Raw genomic sequence first — 22,940 nt, 5'->3', positions numbered from 1 at the left:
CCAAGAGAACAGTACATCTGTGCACGGTCGCTACCGATCGTGGCACGACAAGGCGGAGGGCTGCTGCCCCCGTTGTAACAGCACAGGTTTTTATGTTTTATTTCAGTAAGCATCCTTGGTCTCAGAGTTTCTCCAGTTTGTTTTAACATGGCTGCTTGGCCAGGATTTGTATTTGTAGTCTCATCAACACAGCAAGTAAGGGGGAAAAAAAAGCAAAAGAAAAAAAAAGAAAAAAAAACAAACACCCAACATGTTACTAATATGTGAGTCACCCAGGATTTATATCAGCTCTAGAGAACAAATTTCCCAAATCTGAAACTCTCAGAAATTTCTCAACCAACGGAGGTGCCAGTAAGTTAAAACAGCCTGAAACTGAAAAATGTTTCAGGGACTGTTACTTTAAATAAAGCCAGCTGCAACTACCTTCTTGTCTGAAAGGAGAAACATGTCAGAAAATGTGGCATGGAAGAGCATTTTCAGGGGCCTGATGACTTTGTACGCGGCGAGCGCGGCGTGACCTCAGCACCCTTTTCCTCTGCCCGAGTGGGTTTTTTCCACAGGAAAAGGGTGAAGCGTCGAGGGGCATCATGGCGGCTGGGAAGCGGGGCTGCGGGCGGGCCCGCGACGGAGGCGCCGCGGCGGCAGGGCCAGGGAGGGAGGCAGGGCGGGGGGGCGGCGGCGCCGCAGGGCAGCTGCCCGCGGGCCGCGAGACCTCGGGGAGGTGGCGGGGGCCATGCCGCGCTCGGCACAGGGGCCGGCGAGGCGGCGGTGAAGCCCCAACTCCCTCAGCCTGCCCGCCCGCTCGCTGTTTGTAGGCCACGGCGGCCCGGCAACCAAGGAGACGACGCGGACAACGGTTGCGGGGTGGTGGCGGAGCCTCCCCACCCCCTCCGCGCGGCGCGCGCCGCCCGCCCCACCCAATCCACGGCGCCGCCGGGCGGCAAGGGGCGGGGCTTCGGCGGGCCGGCGCGCCGCGGTTGGCGGCCGCCCGCGCTTGCCCCGCCCCGCCGCCTCGCGGCGCGCCGTCGGTTGGGGGTGGGGAGGGGTGGGGATTCGCGCTCGCGGCCGCGGCGGCGCCTGGCCGGGGGCGGGGCGCGCGCAGAGCGCACAGCGCGAAGGCGGGCGGGCGGGAGCGCGCGTCTGCGCGCGCACGCGGCCGGGCAACCGGGCAACAAGTGAGGCGCTTCCCGCCGCGTCCGACGGCGCCGCCGCCGCGCGGCTCGCCTTCGGCAGGGGAGGGCCGGGCCGGGGACGGGAGGCGAGGCGAGGCGAGGCGAGGCGAGGCGGGGCGGGGCGGGGCGAGGCGAGGCGGGGCGGGGCGGGGCGAGGCGAGGCGAGGCGAGGCGGCGGGCCGGGGTCAGCCCAGCCCAGCCCAGCCCAGCCCAGCCCGGCCCGGCCCAGTCCAGTCCAGTCCCCGGCATCGCCCTCAGGTGCGGAGCCGTCGCCCGCCGCAGCGGGATGGAGCCGTTGGGGCCGTTGTAAGCCGGCCGGGGCGGGGGCTTCCCCCGCTCCTCCCCGCCACCCGCGGAGAGGCACCCGCGGCGGCCGGACATGGTGGATTCGGCTTTGGCGGCGGCGGCAGGAACGAGCCCGGCGGCGACTGGCAAGGTGAGGGGGCTCGGCGCCGCCCGGGCGCTGAGGCGGCGGTTGGGGGGGAGGGGGAACACCGAAAAACCGCCGTTTTCTCCTCAGCTGCTGCCCCCCTTGCGCCCCCGGCAGGAGTGCCCTCCGCGCGGCTCCTAGCCCCGTTGTGTCCGGGTAGCTGCGAGCTGGCGGCCGGGGGCGGGCAGGTGGAGCGCCGTATACGTCCCCTTTTTTTTTCTTTCCCTTCCCCAAAATGTTTCTTTTTCCCCTCTCCCGCGGGCGTGGGGTGGGGGAGGAGGCGAAGGGTGGGGTTAAGGCGTGCGGGCGCCGGCCCGTCCGCTGGAGCCGCGGCGGCGGCCGCACATGCTGCCGCGGGCTGGGCGAGGACGGGGAGACGCGAGGTGCGTTGGCATGGATGGAAACCTGCAAGAACGGTATGTTGGCCGTCGCCTTCCCGTCTTGCCAATTATTATTTCTAACGCGGAGGGCGGAGGCGCAAGCCTCTCCCGAGGCGGCGGGAGGCTGCTGCAGTGCTGGGCGCTGCTGCTGCAGCCCCGCCGCGGCGGGCGGGGAGGCGAGGACGCGGCTCCTCTCGGGGCCGGCTCCTCGGGCCGCTCCGACCCGCAGCACAGCGCCTCGATCACGGAGCATCCCATCAGCGCTGCGGCTCTGCCCGCGCCCCGCAGCGCCGGGGAGCCGTGGGGGCTCCTGCGGCTCCGAAGCGCCCACTCGGATAAGCCCGCCTGGGCATTGAAAACGCTGCCTTTCTTTAAGGGGAAGAAACAGCCTCGGTATTTCTGCTCCTTTATGAAAACGATGGGGTTTTTTTAGCCCTTTACAGCTTCCTGAGACATGCAGTACTCTGTCAGGAGGGGACTTCAGGTTACTCGCTTAGATTGTGGCCAAGCTGCAGCTCACAATTCATTAGTCATCCTGCAAAAATTTATGGTGAAAGTTGCTTGAGTAACCCTTTAGTCTAACCTCCCAGGAAAACTCCGTGCTGCTGAAGTTGATTATTAAGCGCTGATGTGTAGTTTAACTGTGTAAATTAAGAGGATTAAGAGTTTACTTTTTTTTTCTCCTGAAGACGAAAAAGCAGATTTGGGCCCAGAAGGATTTCATCTGGGCATGTTAGGCCATATACATACAATATGTTCTAAATATATAATCTGAAAGCAGTTCTGATGGTGCGTCAGATTTTCGTGCAGAGTGTGTGTGGGGGGGGAGGGAGGGTAGATAACACTCACTTCAGGGAGTGATACTGTTCTCGCTCTGTTCATATGACTAACTGTTGAATTAACTAGTGAGGGAAAAACTGCCTTGATGCCTTAGTGAGCCGGTCTAAAGCATGTTGAAACCACTGGAGGAATCCGGTCCGAATTACTATCAAATGTGCAGAGTGAGCAAAACAGAAAAGGAACTTCTCCAGTTCAGTAGATATTATGATTGTGTACACCTAAATACAAATACACATTTTTTTAAAAATAGTTCTTCAGGGACTGGGAGCAATTCGAAAAGAAAAGGTGTTTTTAGCAACAATATTCTAGTGGAGGCAAACTAAAATAAAGAACACTTGTACTTAAAAATACAACATTATGGGTTGGGATCAAAGTCCTTTGGTTTAAAAGAAACCCTGTTTTTGTTGCTTCCTTTAAATGTTTGACTTTATCTGTACCTCCTCTATAGAAGTGGTGCAATACAGTTACACAATTTGTTACGAGGAAGCCATAAACACTGCATAAAGTAGTTAAAAATTGGAACTTGTTTTAAGTAATTTTGTCATCTGTAAACTGGTTTTGCTTAGATTTTTGTTTTTGGCATGCACCATAAATAGAAATGAGGAAAATGACGTACTGCAGCAGGTAACACTGCTGAAGGGACTTGTTGAAGGTCATGCATTAGATCACTAGGAGAGCTGTCTAGCTTCCCCCTCTGCTCCCCCATGCCTTGTCTAGTAATAGTTACATCTTGCTATTCTTCAGAGAAAATTATTCCTAATGGGCAGAATGTCAGTGGTGATCAGGAAAAAAAATTGCTATTACTTGTCAGTTCCTTTTGAATTCTTAAATACTTTTCAATAATGAAGGTGGTATTGAGGAAATCAGTGTAAACCAGTAAAAAAGTAGTGTTTGTTCAGAAAGGTTTTGATAAAAGATGAGAAGTGTATGCATGTATTATAAAATAATTTTCTTCATGAAAGAGTTAAAGCTGATCATGGGAAACTGCAGGACTTGGGTCTTCATCTTCTTTCATGCTTCCCTATCAAAATCCTTGAAGAAGGAAGTCTTTCAGAGGAGTATGACTTAGAGGATTCTTCGTTGCACCTTGGCAGTGCCTAGACCCCTTCGCAGTAGTTCATTGTTTTACTGCCACCTGGTGCAGTTATTTTTGTAGTGGGACTAGCTTTAATGGTGATTTTTTTTTCTCCTGTTGTCTGTGCTAAAACCATTTGATGGAGAACAAACGGTGATAAAAGACAGTCTACATCAGTGCTTGTGGTGTTGAAACACACAACAGTCATGTATCTCGTACCGTACAGTATTGTCATTATGGCGCAGTCAGGTGGTGGTGATAGCTTCCTATTAACATGTATACTTGAGTGAAATCTATATAGCCATGCTGTGTACTTTCTTCAGATTCGGTAAAGGAGGAGAAAACATGCTCAGCCAGCTTTTGTAGTAACTTGTTCTTTTTTAGCAGATGATCTCATTTTGGACAGATGTTATTATTTTTTAAAATCTTCAGAAAGCTTGTCCAACTTAACAGAAGTTACTTCATGGTTATTATTCTGTGTGCTGTCAAACTTGGAATTTCAATAGAAAGTGAACAGTTCTCAGAAATATCAAGGGGCAGTGTTCTAGATTCATATTTTTTACTGGATTCAGCTAGGTTTCAAGTTGTATCAATTCCATTATACTTCCTGTGCTTAACCTTTTACAATCAAAGCATTTCAGTGCTTAATAGTAGAACCTTGTTTTTTTTGTAGGTTTGTCACAACACTTAAAGCTGCTTGAAAACCGTAGGATTCTCAGACTTACCAAGAACTGCCCCCTCCCCAAGCTGTTGTCTATCTTATACTCTTAAACCATTGTGGCAACAAGGTTTTAATAGTCTATTTTATTTAGTTTGATCAGTGTATTTTTGTAATAGGCACAAAATATAAAGGAATGTGTATTTCATTAAAATACTGAGCCTTTTAACATATCTGTTTTTCATGTTAATGTTTCTGGAAGACCATTAGAATTGATAGCCTTCCAAAAGCTTAAAACCACCTTTATATCGTTTATTGATTGTAGGTTTGGGATATTTTTGCTATATGTGCATTATATTTTTCTGTGACAATACAGTAAAATACGTGACAATACAGTAAAATATGTAACTTCAAAATAAGTGTCTAACCATTTGCTTTTCAAATTTAAACTTACTTTTTCTGATGCATAACCATTTGCTTTTCAGATTTAAACTTATCTTTTCCAATGCACAGAATTTTAAACTCTAATGAGTGTTTGTAAAATACTTTTTTTAACTGAAGTTTTCACCACTAGTTTAGGAAAAAAATGTAGTCACTGCGATTTTGTGCATAAAAAATCACTTTTAAGTATTTGATGCTTCTGCTGTGTAAAATGCATTCCAGGCTATGTTCATACAAATCCTTGAGATGAATTTAGAGAAGAATTTGTGTCTGTGAGTACAGCTACCAAAAAAATACAAGTTTAACCTGCCTGTTATGCCATGTTCTGACCTCATTGGCATATATTTTGATGTTTTTATCTGCTGCTACTTAACAGTTGCATTATGCAATCCTTCTTTGCTTAAAGACGGACAAAAAAAAACCCCCATGAAACGATGGAGATAAAATAATGAAATACAGGCTCTACCCATCATTTTTATTATAAAATGAACAAGTCACTAACTTAAATTTGGAGAATAAATATCTTTAGATGTGTCCAGGTAGCAACACATCATTGTTCTTTTTATGGGAGGAGCTGACAGGAATCTCAGGCTTCAGCCTTCATTTCTCTCGCATCTTTTTCACTGATATTTTTACAGTGGAAAGGATGGGCCTTCTAGGATTCAAAAGGTGAGTATGTAAACCTCCACAAGTCTCCAGATCACGTATAAAGCAGTGAAAACACTGGGTCATTAAAACGTTTTGTGATGAACTGTGCAAAAGTGTGATTGAACTGATGTCTCCTGAGAAGCAATTAGCATTTAAATAAGGAAAAGAATCCCAGTGTGTGATGGGTGTGGTGCTGAGATTTTTAAAGAGAGAATTGATGAAACTATTTCATCAGCAGTTGGCTAAGTAAGCTTTGTTGTTTTAGAAAAATATAATAGAGCTGAAAAAATGTTGTACTTTGAAATAGTTTTATACATCTTCTGGAAATCAAAGCTTCTGAAATTCAGGAACTTTTTCGTGTTAAATAGAGCTGAAAAGACATACTTTGAAATAGTTTTGTAAATCTTTTGAAAAAAAAAGCTTCTGATAGTCAGGAACTTTTCTGTGTTAAGCTCACAGAGGCATTACTTGGAGGGTGGATATAAAAGATTAATTCTCAATGGTTTACGAATCACCAGAGGATATGTGCAATTTGTGCAAAATTTACATTAGGAGTGCGGTATCAAAAGTACGGAAGCCTTGCCAAGGTGCATGGGCGGGGGGTGTCTACTCAGCTTCCTGCCCTGGACACCTGCCGTTGGGTCTGCACCGGGTTTAGTGCAGATGGCACCCTTCCGTGGTCTGGTTCAGCTCACCGCCTCGGTGGCGGGGCCTGATGTGCGCCGGAGGCTGGGAGCTGGCAAGGGCGAATGTGCTTTGCCCTTCCCGTGGACAGGAGCTGTGCGACCCGCTGGGCCGCGTGCGCGGCACAGCCTCTGAGCTTGCTCATGGGTTTTTGAGGCATGGTGGCGAAAGCAGTGCTCCTGTCCGTCCATCCTGCCTGCCCCCCTTCCCCCAGTGCGTTGTGCTGGCATAGCTGTTTGTGCAGCTGTATTGTGAACTGAATTAGGGAACTGATCGGGTTGAGAAATAACCTTTTTGTTTGCTTGTCTTCTGGCTTGTGCGTAATGTAATACAGAGAGCTGTGCGAATATGGAGATTCATGGGCTGGGAAAGGGTGGGATTTCTCAGTCCAGTCTAAAGAACATTGCTGCTCTGTGTCAGGACTGTCCCTGAATTTGGTGCTTTTTCCTCTTACTTGAGGAATGATATGTTTTAATCAGATATTTGAATGTTAGAAAATGGCAATGCAATCGTAGAACTGTCTTGAAGGTGGAGAACTTATTGCATACTGTCAGTTTGTGTTTGAATAGAAGTAAGGATTAAATTAAAAGGCATGTAGAACAGCTTAAAATTGATTACTTTCCTCTGAGATTTAGTGGATTCTTGGCATTGATACACAGGTACTGAATACCAAAGGAAGTTCCTGTCGGGGGTTTAGGAGTCTCTAATCAGGTTAGGTGCTTATCTGCCGTTAACATGATGGGAGTTAGCTGCTTAACCTGCTTACAGCTCTTTTACAAAATCCTCCAGGTACTTATATGCATCTTTAGCTGCCTAAAACTGTTGGAAAAATTTGTTCCTTTTTTCTTAAAACATGAGGCAGCCTAAGAAGTTTACTAGACTAAAGGAGGAAAATGAACTTCCCTTCTTCAGAAGTCTACTGATTTTTCTCAACTTTGAATGAATTATTCAGAATGACAAGACCGTTTTTCTGTATTGTTAGCCGTGATTGAAACCAAAACCAGTTAAGGGTGAAAGTCTTCTCATATATTTGCATTTTTAAAAGTAGGTGTTGCTTCCTTAAATGCATTTTAAATTCAGTACTGTAAATGAAAATGGAAGTCCAGAAACACTGACCTGAAAATTTTCATTCCTAATTTGGTTTAAATTGACTCAACTTTTGATTGAGTAGCAGCCATAGTTCTTGCGTAGACAGGAAAACATTGCATGAAATGGCTGAGGTTATCATTGCAGCTGTTTATCCTGTCACCTGGTCACTGTCTGCAAATGCAGAAAGTCATGGAAGTCGAAGTGAAACCTGTATCTGTTCACTTCTAAACCAAAAGCGGAATGGTTAGCTGGGGGCAGTAACCTCATTAGACATACCAAGTTACAGCATCCTTGCTTGTGAAACATGATCTTTAATCAAATGGCTTATGTCTGACAGCCAGCATGACCAAGAAAATAAAGCAGGAGGAACACTTACATTACTTGAAGTGTACAGTGCTTAAAGGACAGTTCTGTTAGCTGACTGTAAGTAATGAATGCTGCCTATGCAGATGTAAAGTTTGTTTGAATATGGTTAAGCTAATATTAATCGCTGTTTTTGAGATAAAGCTGGAAAGATATATTGCTTGTATTATCCATTTCTATAGCTTTCTAATAGTTACAGGAAAATACTCAAGTTGAAGTAACCCCCTGACAAACAGCAGAGCATACTATGAGTACTAGAAATATGTGGGCTGTCCTAGTTCAGTAGCTAACCAGCTGATTTCATTACACAAAGTGTCAGATGAATTTGTACCTCAGGATGTGTGTTGTTATGGTTAAGGTAGCCTAGAAGCAAACCACTGCTGGTGGACTGAGGCTTGTGTCAGCCTACTTTCAGGACCTCTGTGGATGGATTGAAGGTGGAAACAGAATTGATGAAAACAAAATCAGTAAAAATGAAAGCCTAAGTTGACTTAAAATGGGGTCTGCTGTGATCTTGGCCACGTGAGTCTTCGTTCCCTTGTGCTGATACTGGTGTTTGTGCAGCACTGTGGCAAGCAAATCTGGTGACCAGAGCAGGCTGATAATTGCTGCTTTATTGTTACACTTCTTTTTCTGCCTCTTTAGCTCCTCAAATTGATTTGGCAGAGTCAAATCAGTACAAGGGGAAGGAATAAGTTATAAGGCTGCATCAGCCATGAATGAAACTTGTTTAAAATGCCATGGAACTGTACCCCACCTGTAGTTGATGTTATGTATGGCAACTGATTTTCTCAAAAGAAATACTTCTTTGCTTTCAGTTGGTTAAATCTCTTCTCTTGATTCTTAAAGTTAATATTTATGTAAATTGAAGCTTTCTCAAAGGTACTTGAAAACAGCGGTTCATATATCAGAAGCTGACTACTTTGAGTTAATCGTAGCAAGCGTGTCACGATGTCAAATACACTAAAGCTTGAGCTGACCTTAGACTACAAGTAACTTGCACATTGAATCAGGAAAAACAGATTGCTTTCTAACTTCAGTATTGGAAGGTCTATGGTAGTATAACTTTAGTATTAGGATAAGGTCTCAATTTGCTATAATATCTAGGTTACCAGCATAAAAATTCAGTTCTAAAGAAAACCATTTTTATTCTTAGAAAAGGGAATAAGGATGTGTTGTGTTGTTTCGGATGTGTAGTTAGTGGTACTGTGCCTTCACAGATTTATAGCCTGGGCATGTGTAGTAGATTAGAATTTTAATACTAGTACAACTTAGCAATTTATGGGGATGCTGCAGTGGTTTAAATTGCCATAAGCAAGTGTGGTGTACCTGTGCAGTTCTGCTGCTCTTTTTTTTTTTTTTTTTTTTTTTTACCTCTATATAAAAATATGCACTAAGAAAAGTAATTCATAGCAATAGGAAAAAATAGTATATAAACTAAACCTGAGACAGTGTTTACAGAAAATGTTCCTACATGCATGAGAAACCTTGTGGTTTTGCTGAAACATTCAAAGCAATTCAACTTTGAACTGATTATTCTCTCAGCAGATCCAAGGTTTTGATCTCAACATGTAGGAAAAATACTTAAGTCTAACTTGCATTGAATTCACTAGGTGCAAGGTATTGAAATATCTTAATTAAACATGGGCCCTTTGAGAGGCTCAAATATAGACAGAGTTGGAGTAATCTCTTTTTTGCTAATGCTTGTTTTAATTTTAAAGAAGCAGGAAAAACTATTAATTCACAGTTCAAGATTTTGTGACTTAACCGGTTTGGTTCAGGGTTGGAAGTGTTGAGTGTGAGGCAATAGAAGTCTTGTGATGTCTCTCCCATCTGTAAGTATCATCTTGGAGGGAATTTTGCAGAAAATTTTAAATTAAGTTAAATACATATTTCCGTTGTAGTCATGAATTGTTTTGTGAAGTATCTTGCTGTAAACTTTGTGGATGTTGCTGAAACATTTCTAAGCAGCAGTATGAATTTAACTCATAGCATTTATCTCAGCTGGTATTTCAAATGTATATCTGAAAAGCTGACTCTCTGTAAACTTCTCTTTCCTGCTTTAGGAGCTAGAGTGAGAGAAACAGATGGAACTAATCAAAATAGTGACAGAAGTAATAATAATAAAACTTACTCCATTAAATTTTTGGGTTCTGATATTCAGAAAATGCCTTACCTTTTAGCAGTCAGTGGATGAAATAATCAGTTTTACGGCAGCAGTCAGAAGCTGACATCAGTAGTGTCAGGTGAGCATGCAAGCAGGAGACCTACATTCTTCCTTTTCACTGGTGTTATGAAGGGGGAGGAAATTTTGGATTGTCATTATACATTTACAAACTTTAATGTAGCAGAGATTTCCCCGTCTTTTTGTAGCACCTTCTGACAAGTTAACTTTTCAAGTTTTGTCTTAACTGCTTCGAGCAATGCCTCTAAGGACAATGCATTATCTGATTTCTCTGAGAACCAAGACTCTGCAGAGAACAAACCTGCTGACATTAGGAAGTAGTGGGCTGAGAAATTTAAATACTTGTATTGCTCATAGATCCCTTGAGATGGCTGCAGGGTCTGTCTGCATTGCAGCTAGGCGAGTCAGCTTCAAATAATAATGTGGTTGTCTACTGACAAGCTTTTAAGACGGTGCTCTTATCTAATGATGATTGAATCTCAGTGACTATAGTTTGGAGTTTTGGTGAGAGCTGGTGATGGAGCACAGTCAAATCTAGTTTATGCTGCAGAAGAACCTTGTTGGAACATGTTCTCTGGGCTTGGTTGTGGCCATGACTTGGATGAGGTTAGAAAGGCTGCAAGTGGAGTCTTGCTTTGTTCTTTCCCTTCAGAATTGTAACTAACTCTTTAGTAATGGGGTGTGTGTGTGTGTGTGAATATTTTATTTATATATATGTAATTTTTTTTCAAGCACCTGCCTAGAGTGTTTTGAGAATCTTCTATAGATAAGAGAATACAATAACATGAAACTGGGGAGAGCCAAACACATTTTAGATATTGGTTGAACCCAGTAGCCATCCTTAATACAAAAGGAAACAGCTGGCACTTTGTATGTAATGTAATGAAGCCATTTTGTATGTGTTAGCAAGTTGCCAGGTGATGGTTATTTTCAGCATGTGTGGAGAAGAATATTTGCCTGTTCTGTAGTTAAATGTAACTTGTTTTCTGTAAGCCCTCTGTACCTCACAAAACCAGGCTGTGAGATAGTCTAGATTTGTATTTGAAGAAAATGCCATCTATTTTGTATCGTGCTTGCATGTAAGGTTTTATCAAGCGTACTTTAAAAGTTGCATCCTTTTGCATTCCTCAGATCTATACATCATGTAATAACTCTCCTGAGATGTTTTTGTAAAAACATTTTCATTTTATGAAGCAGTAAATACAGCAGTGATGTTAATTTTCACCTCACATGCTGTTTGAGGCTGTTACTTAACTGCTGTGTTCAGCCCACCAAAGGGAACCCATAATCAAGCAGGCTTTGTGAAATGTCACCTTTATAGTACATTAGCAGCTGTAGGAACAGGTGAAAACTGTTCAGTTATGGACTAACTTAACTTTGCTTTAATGCCTGATAAAGTAGATCAAAATTTAGAAAGATACTTCTCTCCTTTTGGCCATAACTTCTTGTTTGATAGCCAAAGTTAAGGTTATTATGAGAAGTCTGCAGGCCTAGTTTTGATGAGTGAAACCATGGGGCTTGTAAGTATTACATTACAACATTTAATTTTTTCTATTAAGCCAGTTAAATAACAACTGGACTGAATAGTAGATGCTTATTAGATCATTTTATCTTCAAGTATATCTTTAAAGAAGTTTTTTTTTTTTTTTTTTTAAGTGCTTGTGTAGGATACCAGGTTAAGTGTTACATGGAGTGAGACCTTTCTTGTGTGGGAAGGTTGTAGTTGTATTCTTTTTACAGCACTTTAGTTGGAAGTAATGGATTTTTAATTCATCTCGGTATAGTTATATGTTGATTGTGCTTATTTCTAGAAGAGCACCTTCCTGTCCTACCTTGAAAATCTTTACTGTTTGTAGTATCTTCTCTGGTTGAAATGCAGGAGTGTCTTGCTATAAAACTGTAGGAAAGAGAAACTGGATTCACAGCTGTGGACAATGTCCAGCACCTGCCAAAATCTGGATATTGAAGCAAGTTCCAGATCTTCAAAATTTGTCTTTGGACCGATTATATGGAGTGGCACTCATTGGACTACAAATACAGGTATCTTTTACTTTCACCTTAATGAATGTTAAGGCAAATTCTTTGAAATTGTAAAATTTTCTGTATTTGGAGGGCAATGAGTGCTACAAATCGAGTATTTGGAAGTTACAATTAGGGATTCAAACTGAGAAGTGTTCAAACCAGTTAACCAGCATTTTCTTTCTTGAAATTGAATTTAGCAAGAACTCTGACTTTTTAAGTACTTCTGAACTTGGAACCATTTCAATTGTAGAGGAGCCTGAATTCTTGTGTGACAAAGCTATCTATTTTGAGTTGCAGGTGAAAGCAAGAGTGTAGAGAACCAAGAGCAGAAGCTGATTAATGGTCGTGAAATGCACAGCATCCAAAGATAAATAGGAGAAAATAAAATCTTATTGACGCGGTACTATTTTAACTTTATTTTTCAAATCCCTTTTTTTAATTTAACCTAGATTGCTTGCATGATTGCAAGCAAATACAAACTGACTGACTTTGATTATAACCTAAGTTAAAATTTTCTGGTAGCACAGCTACTCATTTGAGATAACGTATCCTAGCAGTCCTCTCATCTGAAGTGGAGCTGCTTTTCAATTTTTTTGAGATCTCTTGCTAGAGAGAATCAGTACACTCTCTGAATTCACTGTGCATCGTTGTCTCTATTCCAGAGAGAGTGTTTTTTCTGAACTTCTAAATACACTTTTTTTTAGCTGCTTCTTGGAAGGTCTGCCTCTTGTCTTGCATTTTTGTTCCCTTTAGTTAAAACTTGGTGGAAAGCAAAACTTGCTTTTGTGTATAGCAGAGTCTTAATAGTGTCAGTTAAAAGCAAACAAAAAAGGTTAAATTGTTGTGATCCTTGTGTTTTATGTACTACCTTTGACATCAGTACAGAAAACTGAGGGCTGTAACAGGGCTAATCAGAATTCTCCTGCGGGATGCTAACTCCAGCGTGAGAAGTTCAAAATGATGAATCCCATGTGCCGTTAGGTGGTGGTTGGTGCACTGAGATACTGCTCTTGGCTTTACCTCTAAGCTTGCCCTCCTCCAGATGTAGCCATCATGTCTGCTGTCCAGAGGAGTTATGGCCCCCCCATTTGTCTAAATTCCTGCACCCAGAAAATAGTCTCGCTTTCATAATTCCTGGAACTGTGTGGTGTAAGCAAACTTATTTTGTATCAACTCTTCTAGGTTACTAAATAGAATCCTTACAAGCTTTTGGAATATACTTACTCTTGAGATAAAGCATAGAAGAGTACTGTGTAAAAACAGCCAGTGAATACTGTTTACTTGCTATTTGACATTAACGTTATTTGGACTTAAATCAGGGTTCTCTGGGTGCTTGGGATCTTCTCTTGTGGCTCATGGCTTCTTTGTAAAACTTGCTTTTTTTCTTCTTCTGTTGTGGTGGTTCTTGTTTTATTGATTACTGTGTGGTTCCACGATGAAGCTATGTTTCTTTCCATGTTCTGCTACCTCATCTTTTTTATCCATCTCTTGATCCTAGAGCTTCCCTTGTGGCTCTATAAATCTGTTTTCTTCTACCAGTACCTTAATTCTTGCCTACTGTGAAGTGTGTGAGTGGATTGGAGCTGAAAAACACAAAAATCCCACTCCTATTTATACGAATAAATATTTCTAAATCATGTTTAGAAAGACCCTTGGTTTATCCAAAATATGATTAATGTTGACATTTTGTTCTAGCCATATGGATGTGTGCTGAAGACTTAACAAATGATGGATTTTGTGTGCAATGAAATTAATGCACAATTTCATAACTGCATGGCTCAAAACTCATATGTTATGTGAATAAGCAGAAATGTGACCACTTGTACAAATTTGAACTGATTGCTAAAAATATTCAGATTGACGTAGTTGAGAAGTTGAGATCTTTGGGGGTTATGTGTGTTAGATAATCTCTGAATGTAGGTAGTTTTTTTTTTTTTTTTTTTTTTTTTTTTTTTTTTTTTTTAAAAAAAAACTTCCCTACTGAGGTTTAAACAAGATTTCATCTATTATGTGATCTGTTACGTGTGTTTGTTTGGAGACTTTTGTTCCTGTGAGGTTCTGTGTGTACTGGGACACACTTAACCAACGTAGTGTTTACTCTTGTATAACTAGTTAGCATCAAAAAATATGTGCTAGATTTTTTCTTTGTGTAATATCTAAAGCAGCTGGAGTTTTTCAAATGGAGTGTGGTTTTATATTAGTGCTCTCAGTTCTTCAACAAACTGTGTAAAAATATTTGCAAAAATTAGTTGTGAATTGGTCATATTTGATTTCTTTTGGGCTTCCCTAACTGATATTCTGCTCTCAACAGTCAAAGCAGAGGCAGCTGGGAGTGCTGATAGAAGAGGCTATTACTGGAATAGGAGAAGGTTGTTGTGATGTGTCCAGATTGCTGCTACTAAGTTGTAAGTAGGAAATGGACCCTATCTTGTACTCTGCAATGCTGCTCCCTGGCAAGCTGCCCAGAACATAAAACTTCCACTACTCGGGCATTTTGGTCAGTCTCTGCAGTGTCAGCAAAGCAGATGGGAAGCGAGTTGTCTGGAGACATGGGCTGCTGTGGCTGTTCAGTTAAAAACAAAACAAAAAATCGTGATGAGTACGCTATTACTGTGTTTTGTGATTAAATTCAGTTCCATTAATGCAAAATTGCCTAATTGGCATCCTCTCATCAACAATTCTGTTTTCATTCATAGAGGAAGCTTTTCTGAAAATCTGTTACTTTAGTCTGTCGCTTGAATACATTGCTTCTAGTTCAGGAGCCTCAATCTAATACTATGAATAAATGTTTTAAGTTTTTGCCCAGCTTAGGAAAAAATCACTGTTTTCTCTGAAAATTAAATTTTATCCTTTTTTTCGCTTGGTAACCACTTTTTTTTTAATGATATTTTTAATTAAAAAGTCATAGCATTGATAAAAGTATGTTTAGATAGCTTTTAAATATAGAACATAAAAATGTCAGCCAAAATTGTGGGAGGATATAGGGGTGATCAGGTCTTACAAAACTGAGTCATTTGTATTGATACTGAATGCTATACATCAATAGTGGATAGCTTTTTAGAAAAGGAGACTGAAAATATTTGTGGGACTGGTAGCACTGACCGTGTATTATTTCTTGGAAGCACTGTGATCTTGCCAGGCTGGCATTTGCTGATGAAATGTTCTACCGAGTCCCACAGTAAACAGAGCTTTTTCTCTGTAGGATCTCTGTCTCATCTGCTGCAGAGGTTGCAAGGAATGACAGAAGATTAAGGAAGATCTTGCGCTTACAGAATTTAAATGCTGACCTGAAAGACTTAGTGACTTGAAAGACTTTGTCAAGTCATTGAAATAAAACCTTTGCAAATGGTGTCTCATTGGATTCAGAACAGTCTCGGTTAAGCATCTAAAAGATGACTTATGAAGGTGTTGAATACTCATAGCTTAGTAGCTGGGGGCTGTGAACAGATGAGCTGCATAGTGCTAAGTATCCTGGAAAATGAAATTCTAGAAAGACATCTCAGATTGAGTGCTTTGACAATCCTATGTTTGTTTGCTATTAATAGGGGGACTGGCTCCCGTTACTGTCCCAGGAGTACTGTGATCCTCGGTTAAATACCAGGTGATTTGTTGCTCTGGTGAGAAATGCTGTAGAAACAGCTGAGGACAGTGTAAGTAAACATTGGTGTGCCTGTGAACTACAAGCATAGTACAAAGTGTGGGGTGGCTGTTCGTCAAGTGTTTGTGTGTCTGCTGAAGGGGAAGGGAAGAAGAAAGTATGATGTAAGCAAAGGCTGGGTTTGTGCACTAATACATGAGAACCAAACTAAGATTGCATATAATGTGAAGCATTTCTAGCTGCTGAATACTTTGTCTTTTCACATAGCACAGTTAAGTTTCAAAGGGAATACAAATAAATAATGAGTAACAGACTTTCTTTGAAGTATTATCTTAATCCGTTACCTAGCTGTGTTGATCTTGGAGAAAAACTTGTTTCCCTACTTTCTGTACGTTTATTTCTTTTCATGAAACTTTGGTCAAGTCCAAGTTTAGGAAATGCTTTATCTACAATTGTAGTGGAAGCGGTTAGAGCAATTGAAAGAGGGAGATAAAGTTTCTTTGAACTCTCCCTGTGCAGCTAGCCAGTGCTTTCTAACAGTGCAGTTGTTTAGCTTTACCAATGACAATGGCCACAAACAGTTTCGTCTTTCAGACAAAAGAAGAAAACTACTTTAAACGCACAACAGCTTCTCGTAGGTGGTGGAGAGTGGACCTGAAATAAAGCAGAACTGGTCTGAGCCTGTACTAAACTAAACATGTAGATGCTACGAGAGGCCAAATGAAGGCAGAGTAGGAGTTTTTCTCTGTGTAGTTCTTTGTTTCTGAGTATGGGTGTTTTCTTGGTTTTGATTTTGTGGGTGTTTTTTTGGTTCAGTAATACTTCCCATTTGGATTCAATGAGAAGCCAGTGGTCAAATGAGGAGAAAAGATTACTGTTTATTTCCATGCTGCTTTCTTACCAAATTCTGTATTTCACTTGTTGAAGACTAAAGGTAAGACTAGCTAAACTAGATCAGACTAAAGGTCTGTCTAGCTCAGCCTCTTGCCTCTGTGATGGCTGGAAATAAATGTGAAGATCAGGGTGCATGGCGTACTTCTCAAGTATACCTGCCTGCCTGATGGTGCTCTGTGGCTTACGGATGTCTGAGCTAGCATTTGCAACTGGGCTTTTCAGTTTATGAATCTGCTTTATTAGGTTTCTCTGATCTTCCTGAGATCATTTATTCTTCTGCAAATGAAAGTTCCTTTGATAATAAGTTCTGTATCTGATTTAACTATACTCTTACTAATTTTCTTACTCATCCTGACTTTTTTTTTGTTAGTCTGGCTTCCAGATTTAGAATGGCTTGTTAAATTTTGTATAGCTTGTACCCTGATTCTCTGTCCCTCTTGTCTAGTAAATAGTTTGAACACAGCTTTAGAGGAACACTGTTTTCATGTTGTTCCTTGTACTGTAAGCCTTTCATTCTGACAGCTGCGGAGGAGAGAGGGCTTGATCTGCTTTCTGCCCCAATAAGAACTGGGGATGAGTCAGAGTAGTCTTTGCTACCGTAATGAATCACACTTACTCTTCCTGGTCTTATATCTGGGAAACATCTCCATTTTGATTTTAGTTGTTTTCCTTTTCCTAGAAATAATTACACATTCTGCTACCATTCACTTCCTTTTCTAGTTGGAGAAAAACTCAAAATTCATGTTTACTCCTTTCTGCACAGATCTGAACACCACAGTGTTGCAGCTGGCCAGTTTTGTCAACCTGTCTCCCAAGGAGCAGTAAAGTGAAATGGATAGAGACAAACGGCATACTCTAAAATTCAACTCTACCTATTTTATAGTTGGAAGGTAGAAGAGTACACGTCTAAAACTTCAAACCTAAGTGAGAAATCAGTGACCCTTATTGTATAGCAACTTACTTTATAGCATTAAGCTTGCCTTATTAGCACAAAAAGAAGGTTTCTCTAACCTGTCCTTGGCATGCTGAGTGTTCAGATTCTAACTCTTAAGCAGTCAAATATAACGAGGATCAAAAATTGCTTGTTAATTTGGATGCATTGTGGAATTCTCCCTACAATTCCAATGTAGTAAATGGAAATTTTATCTGCTTACTATTCTCTTGTTTGCTGATGAAACCCCTACCCATATTAAGATGCAAGTGTGCATGTATGAGAGAGTAACTTTCACTTTTTCAGATAACCTCTATGTTACTGCCTAGTACATCTTTATTCAAAAGTAGTCTGCATTTTTATGAAATCAGTAACGTGACAGAAAAGTCTAAAAATCTCACATTTTTTCCTCCCTCCCCTTCTTTCCAGGTATGAGAAATGAGTGTTGGACGCAGAAGATTAAAGCTGCTGGGAATTCTGATGATGGTAAACATTTTTATTTATGTGATTGTGGAAGTTTCAAAAAGTGGCAGCCAAGAGAAGAATGCAGAAGGACGTGTTATTATACCACAAAACAAATTCTGGAGAAAATACACTCCTCACAAAGCTTATTGGAATAAACAGCAACAGAAACTTGAACTGCTCTACAACCCTATTTTGACCTTGCTTTCCAATATGACTGTAGAAGAGAACTTAGCTTCTAACTCTAGTGTTCTCAGTTCCTGTGACCCTGACCCATGGGTAACTTCAGAGGTTAGCGACTTTGCAGACTTGCCAGAAAGATTTAAAGATTTTCTGCTTTATTTGAGATGTAGAAATTATTCATTATTAATGGATCAGCCAAACAAGTGCAAACATAAACCTTTTCTGCTGCTGGCTATTAAGTCACTTACACCGCATTTTGATAGAAGGCAAGCAATTAGGGAATCCTGGGGCAAAGAAATACAGTCGGGGGACGTAACAGTCAAAAGGGTCTTCTTACTTGGGCAGACCCCACCAGAGGATAATTTTCCAGATCTTTCAGACATGATAAAATTTGAGAGTCAAACCCACCAAGACATTCTCCTGTGGAACTACAGAGACACTTTCTTCAATTTAACTCTGAAAGAGGTGCTGTTTCTTAAATGGGTCAGCAGCAGCTGTGCAGATGTCCAGTTTATTTTTAAGGGTGATGATGATGTTTTTGTGAATACCCATCAGATCCTGGATTACTTGAAGAGCTTATCAAAGGACAAAGCCAAAGACTTATTTATTGGTGATGTGATCAAAGATGCTGGACCTCACAGAGAAAAAAAATTGAAGTACTACATCCCAGAAAGTGTTTATGAAGGTTCGTATCCTCCGTATGCAGGAGGTGGTGGGTTTCTGTACTCTGGTGATCTAGCATTAAGACTGAATAATGCGTCTGACCAGGTACTCCTTTATCCTATTGATGATGTTTATACTGGAATGTGCCTTCAGAAGCTTGGGCTTGCTCCGGAAAAACACAAAGGCTTCAAAACATTTGGTATTGAAGAGAAATACAGAAATAACATATGTTCCTACACAAACTTAATGTTAGTACATAGTAGAAAACCTCAAGAAATGATAAAGATCTGGACTCGCTTGCAAGATCCACACTTAAATTGTTAAAGTAATATGTGTAAGTGTGTTAAGTCCAAGTAACTTTACAAGTTTGGATCTGACTTGGTGAACCATTGAAGCTTCTTTTAATAGTTTTCAGGTTTTCTCTGGAAGGTTTTTCCAGTACTTTTGAAAATGAGAATAATACTAAAATTTGAGGGGATGGCATGAAGACTTGGTCCTGATTTTTTTCCACTGTTGTAGTGGTCATTATGTTTCAATATTTACCTAAATTAAAAGAATTAAAAGATGTAACTATCGGTCACTGATTGGTTAGCTATATTGGAAGCAGGAATTGCCTACTACAGTGCATCTTTCATTAATTGTGATGGTGGAAGATAATTTTTCCTTGAGTAATATTTGCGTGGGGGTGAGTGAAATACCACTGTAAATTGAAAATTCACAAGTTGGGGTAATGTTGTATTACTTAAAGTATAAAATGCTCAAAAGCAATTTAAATACTGATTTTTTTTTTTTATTTTTTTTTAATTTATGGGTTTTGGTCATCTTACATCCCTGAACAGTTTTTTTTTCTTTTTTTTTTTCCCTTTACATGTGATCTTTTGTGTAAAGTGTGCCTGTGTCTAAAGAATTTACCCTTTTTTTGGATGATGCTTTTTTGCACTAGGAACAGAAAAAGTACAATATGGTTTCGGCCACCCCATAAAAGATAAGAGCTGAACATAAAATGGGAAAGAAGAACAGATTTTGTTTTGGGCTGGACAGCGGTACGGTTCTGTCTGCTTTTTTTCAAAGGTTACGTGAGGAAAAAGGTGACTCATTTATGTGAAGGCTACTCTGGTCAGTCCTTGTTTTCTGCTTTTGGCACTAAAAGTGATCAGGTAGCTTAATTTGATGCAAATAACTGGCACTGCACACTGCTTATGAGAGCATGGTTTGGATCTCCTATAAAGTGGTAGCAAATCTAGAATTGTGCAGATCCTAGAAGTTTTGAGTTTTGAAACAGACTTCAGAGTTGCATGATGTCTCATGTAGAGTTAAACGTGTTCTCAAAACTCAGATTTTTTTTTTCTGTATTTCCACATCTTGCATATAAGAGTTACTCTAAATAGTGATTGCTTCCTTTGTATATGTAGAAGTGCCTGTCTATTTATTGTTCAGATTAAAGACCAAAACATTTTCTTAAATATATTTTGTGTAACATTTTATTTGTATAGTGTTGTCACTCAGATATTTAAATAGAGCATGATATTTTAAATCTGTGAGAGGTGTAACATGTTAAATAAAGACAATTGTTATTTTTGAATTTGGAAAAATAAAATGTGATTTAAATTTCTTGCAATGCTTCATACTAGATTTCATGTCTACGTACGGAACTGTTGCACTCTACTGCAGTGCGCTCATTAACAACATCTTTGAAAATTTTCAGAGTAAAAGACTTTATTCAGCGACTACTACTTAACACTTGTATGGCAGACGTCTAGAAAACGCTGTCGTGGTATTGTGCCTGAATTCGTTAGCTGGTGTAATAGATGGACAACTCTGCCAAGAGAACCTTAGGTGCTCTAGGAAAAGTAGTACGTGCAGAAATCATTGACTCTACAATAATACTGCTTATACTGCAACTGTGAGGAGTCAAAGGATGGACTGGAAGGCTGGCAATTTAATCTAACTGTTGTTTAAGGTAACTTGACAACAGCAACTCTTCTGGTTTCTTCCCCTATTTTTTTTTCTCTTTTTTTTTTGGTTTTTTTTTGTTCCTTCCTTTGCCTTGAGGAACAGATGTGGTATTTTTGGCTTGGGGAGAGGAGTTGTGGCCTTCCACCTTTCTCTTCCACAGATGTTCACCGCGGGCCCCCAGGTAGACTAACTGAAGTCAGAGCCCTGGTGGTGTGCCGGGAGGCTTGGCCGCGCTGCCTTGTTGCTCCTCATGAGAAATCGCATTTTCCCAAAAGATCTACAGACTAACTTACCGTGTGTGTGTTGCTCCATGCTTTTCCAAGCCCTGTGAAGAGCCATCTTGCCTTCTAAACCTTCATGGGATTTCTCTCAAGAGCCTGGGCCGAGTTAAAGAACGGAAGTTGGGCTGATGCCAGGGAACACAAGTGGACGCTGGGCAGAGCATCTACATCTGGGGCAGAGTACCCATGTCTGGTACTGGGCTCTTAGTAAAATGAGTGGGACTGGTGGGGTGCCGGCATCATTTATTTGCTTCCCATAATCATGAGACTAGAAACAGGCCTCTTGTACCAGGATCAGCAGAGAAAGGACAAAACGGGCCGAGTGGTACTGGGGGGTCAAAAAGCTTTACCTGCCTTCCCAGCGCAGCCGCAGGAGAGGAGAAAGGACGGGGGAGAGGACCAGGCTGAGCAGCTGGGTCGGGAAAAGGCGCTGCAGAGGGAGTTGGGCTTGCTGGTCTGGTCTGCGGGCTGGCGCCCGAGCTGTCCTGGTCCGCCTCCGTCGCGCGCCCGGGGGGACGAGTTTCGACAAAAGACTGGAACAGGCAGAACGAAGTGGAAGAAACGAGAACAAGGAGAGGGAAAGGGGCTGCAACGGGAAGAAACGGCGTGGGCCAAGGGTGCCCGGTAGAGGATTAGTGTTGGGAATGTGGAGAGCGGGGGACATCCGGGAACTGAGGACGAAAGAAAACTTTTTAAAGTTTTTTTTTAAAGTTTTTTTAAACGGATACAATTTTAGATTATAACATCTAACTTGCTGCTTCTGCATGACTTAGTGAGAAAATTATTTAAAGAATTGGAAGTGTAAATGTGGAGAGCTAAGATAGGTTTTTTCTTTTTAATTCAAGGGGAGAAAAGTGTGTGCTAAGGTGAAAGCGTGAGGAAATCCGACTACAATGAGAATAACAAGAATAGTGTAATTTGAAAACAGAAATAAAAGGTGTTTAGATGAGAGTCTAAATATAGATGCAGTGTTGCTGGGTTTTTGTTCTGTTTTTTCCTCCTAAACACAGCAAGGAAAACAAAGTGCATCTGTGATTAAATAGAATTCATCGGCTTATTTGCACACTGAGCCTTTACTTATAAATCCGATCTTCAGAACAGTCTGTGCGCTGGCAGAGGGAAATACAGGTCTCCAAAAATGAGCTGTAATTAATACACGAATTATAATGCCTGTCTGCTAGAGGTAGAAGACCCTTTCTTCTATATGGAAATTTTCTGCAGTCTGTTGCTCAGACTGTGCACGCACTTTACCTTGCTCTCCTCTGGTTGGCACCTCCACTAAACGGAGAAGAGATTTCTTCTCCTGCAGCAACGCAAAGGATACCTATTCTCTCTCCCATCCCATCCTGACGTTACTTTTGTGTGTAGACTTAAGTGAAACATAGTGCGGGATTAGATTGGTGATAAGAGAATTCTTCTTGACAACCAAAAATCCTCTCTGCTTTTCAGTGTGTGGTTGGAAGCACTGAGAAGAGCTTGTGAAGAGCTTTCTCGGGGGGAGCCCAAGACAAACGCAGATTAGAGCTTAATAACAAGTTTGACTTAGGTATGTAATTCAGCGGGGATCCATCTCCATAGACACATGCAGGTAGTTCTTAATTTCGGGCTTCGTGCTGTGGTAACAAGCAGTTTAGCTCTTTCTCTCTCTCTCTCTTGTGCTGAGCTAGTTTTCAATGAACAGTTTATTCCCTGAACTCTGGCTGCCTTTCCCTTCTGGCTTATCATGCCTCGTAGGGGTAAGGTTTCCACCGTAGTGCCAGAGGGCACCAAAGCAAACGAGTTCATGTGTACACTGCAAACTATTTCCTTTCCACAGAATAATCCTGGAACAGACTTTGCGAGGAAATAGGGCAGGGAGAGCTGCTTAATTGATTCCTTTACAAACACTAACGCCGTGGAGAAGTTTCTAAGGAGAAAGCCTGGAGAGAGCCATGTTGACCAGGGCTCCTGCAGTGACTCAACGTGAGCACAAGGCATCACTCTTT

The 22,940-nt window shown here is 41.5% G+C and overlaps 1 protein-coding gene across 7 annotated transcripts; it reads left to right on the top strand.

The window, feature by feature from the left end:
• The first annotated feature begins 1,158 nt into the window (after positions 1–1,158).
• Positions 1,159–20,284, top strand: B3GNT2 (UDP-GlcNAc:betaGal beta-1,3-N-acetylglucosaminyltransferase 2). Of its 7 annotated transcripts, none has more exons than XM_062573480.1 (6): positions 1,159–1,175; positions 1,431–1,608; positions 14,299–14,392; positions 15,533–15,637; positions 17,243–17,369; positions 17,840–20,284. In XM_062573480.1, the coding sequence occupies exon 6, from the start codon at positions 17,849–17,851 to the stop codon at positions 19,040–19,042; it is 1,194 nt and encodes a 397-aa protein (XP_062429464.1). In that variant the 5' UTR covers positions 1,159–1,175; positions 1,431–1,608; positions 14,299–14,392; positions 15,533–15,637; positions 17,243–17,369; positions 17,840–17,848; the 3' UTR covers positions 19,043–20,284. The 7 variants fall into 7 exon arrangements, with proteins under 7 accessions (XP_062429464.1, XP_062429462.1, XP_062429465.1 ...); XM_062573478.1 differs by having other exon boundaries at positions 17,243–17,403; XM_062573481.1 differs by lacking the exon at positions 17,243–17,369.
• Positions 20,285–22,940: the final 2,656 nt, after the last annotated feature.

The sequence above is a fragment of the Rhea pennata genome, chromosome 3 (assembly GCF_028389875.1).
Source record: "Rhea pennata isolate bPtePen1 chromosome 3, bPtePen1.pri, whole genome shotgun sequence".
Lineage (NCBI taxonomy): Eukaryota > Metazoa > Chordata > Aves > Rheiformes > Rheidae > Rhea > Rhea pennata.
This window is presented reverse-complemented; position numbering and strand designations above follow the sequence as displayed.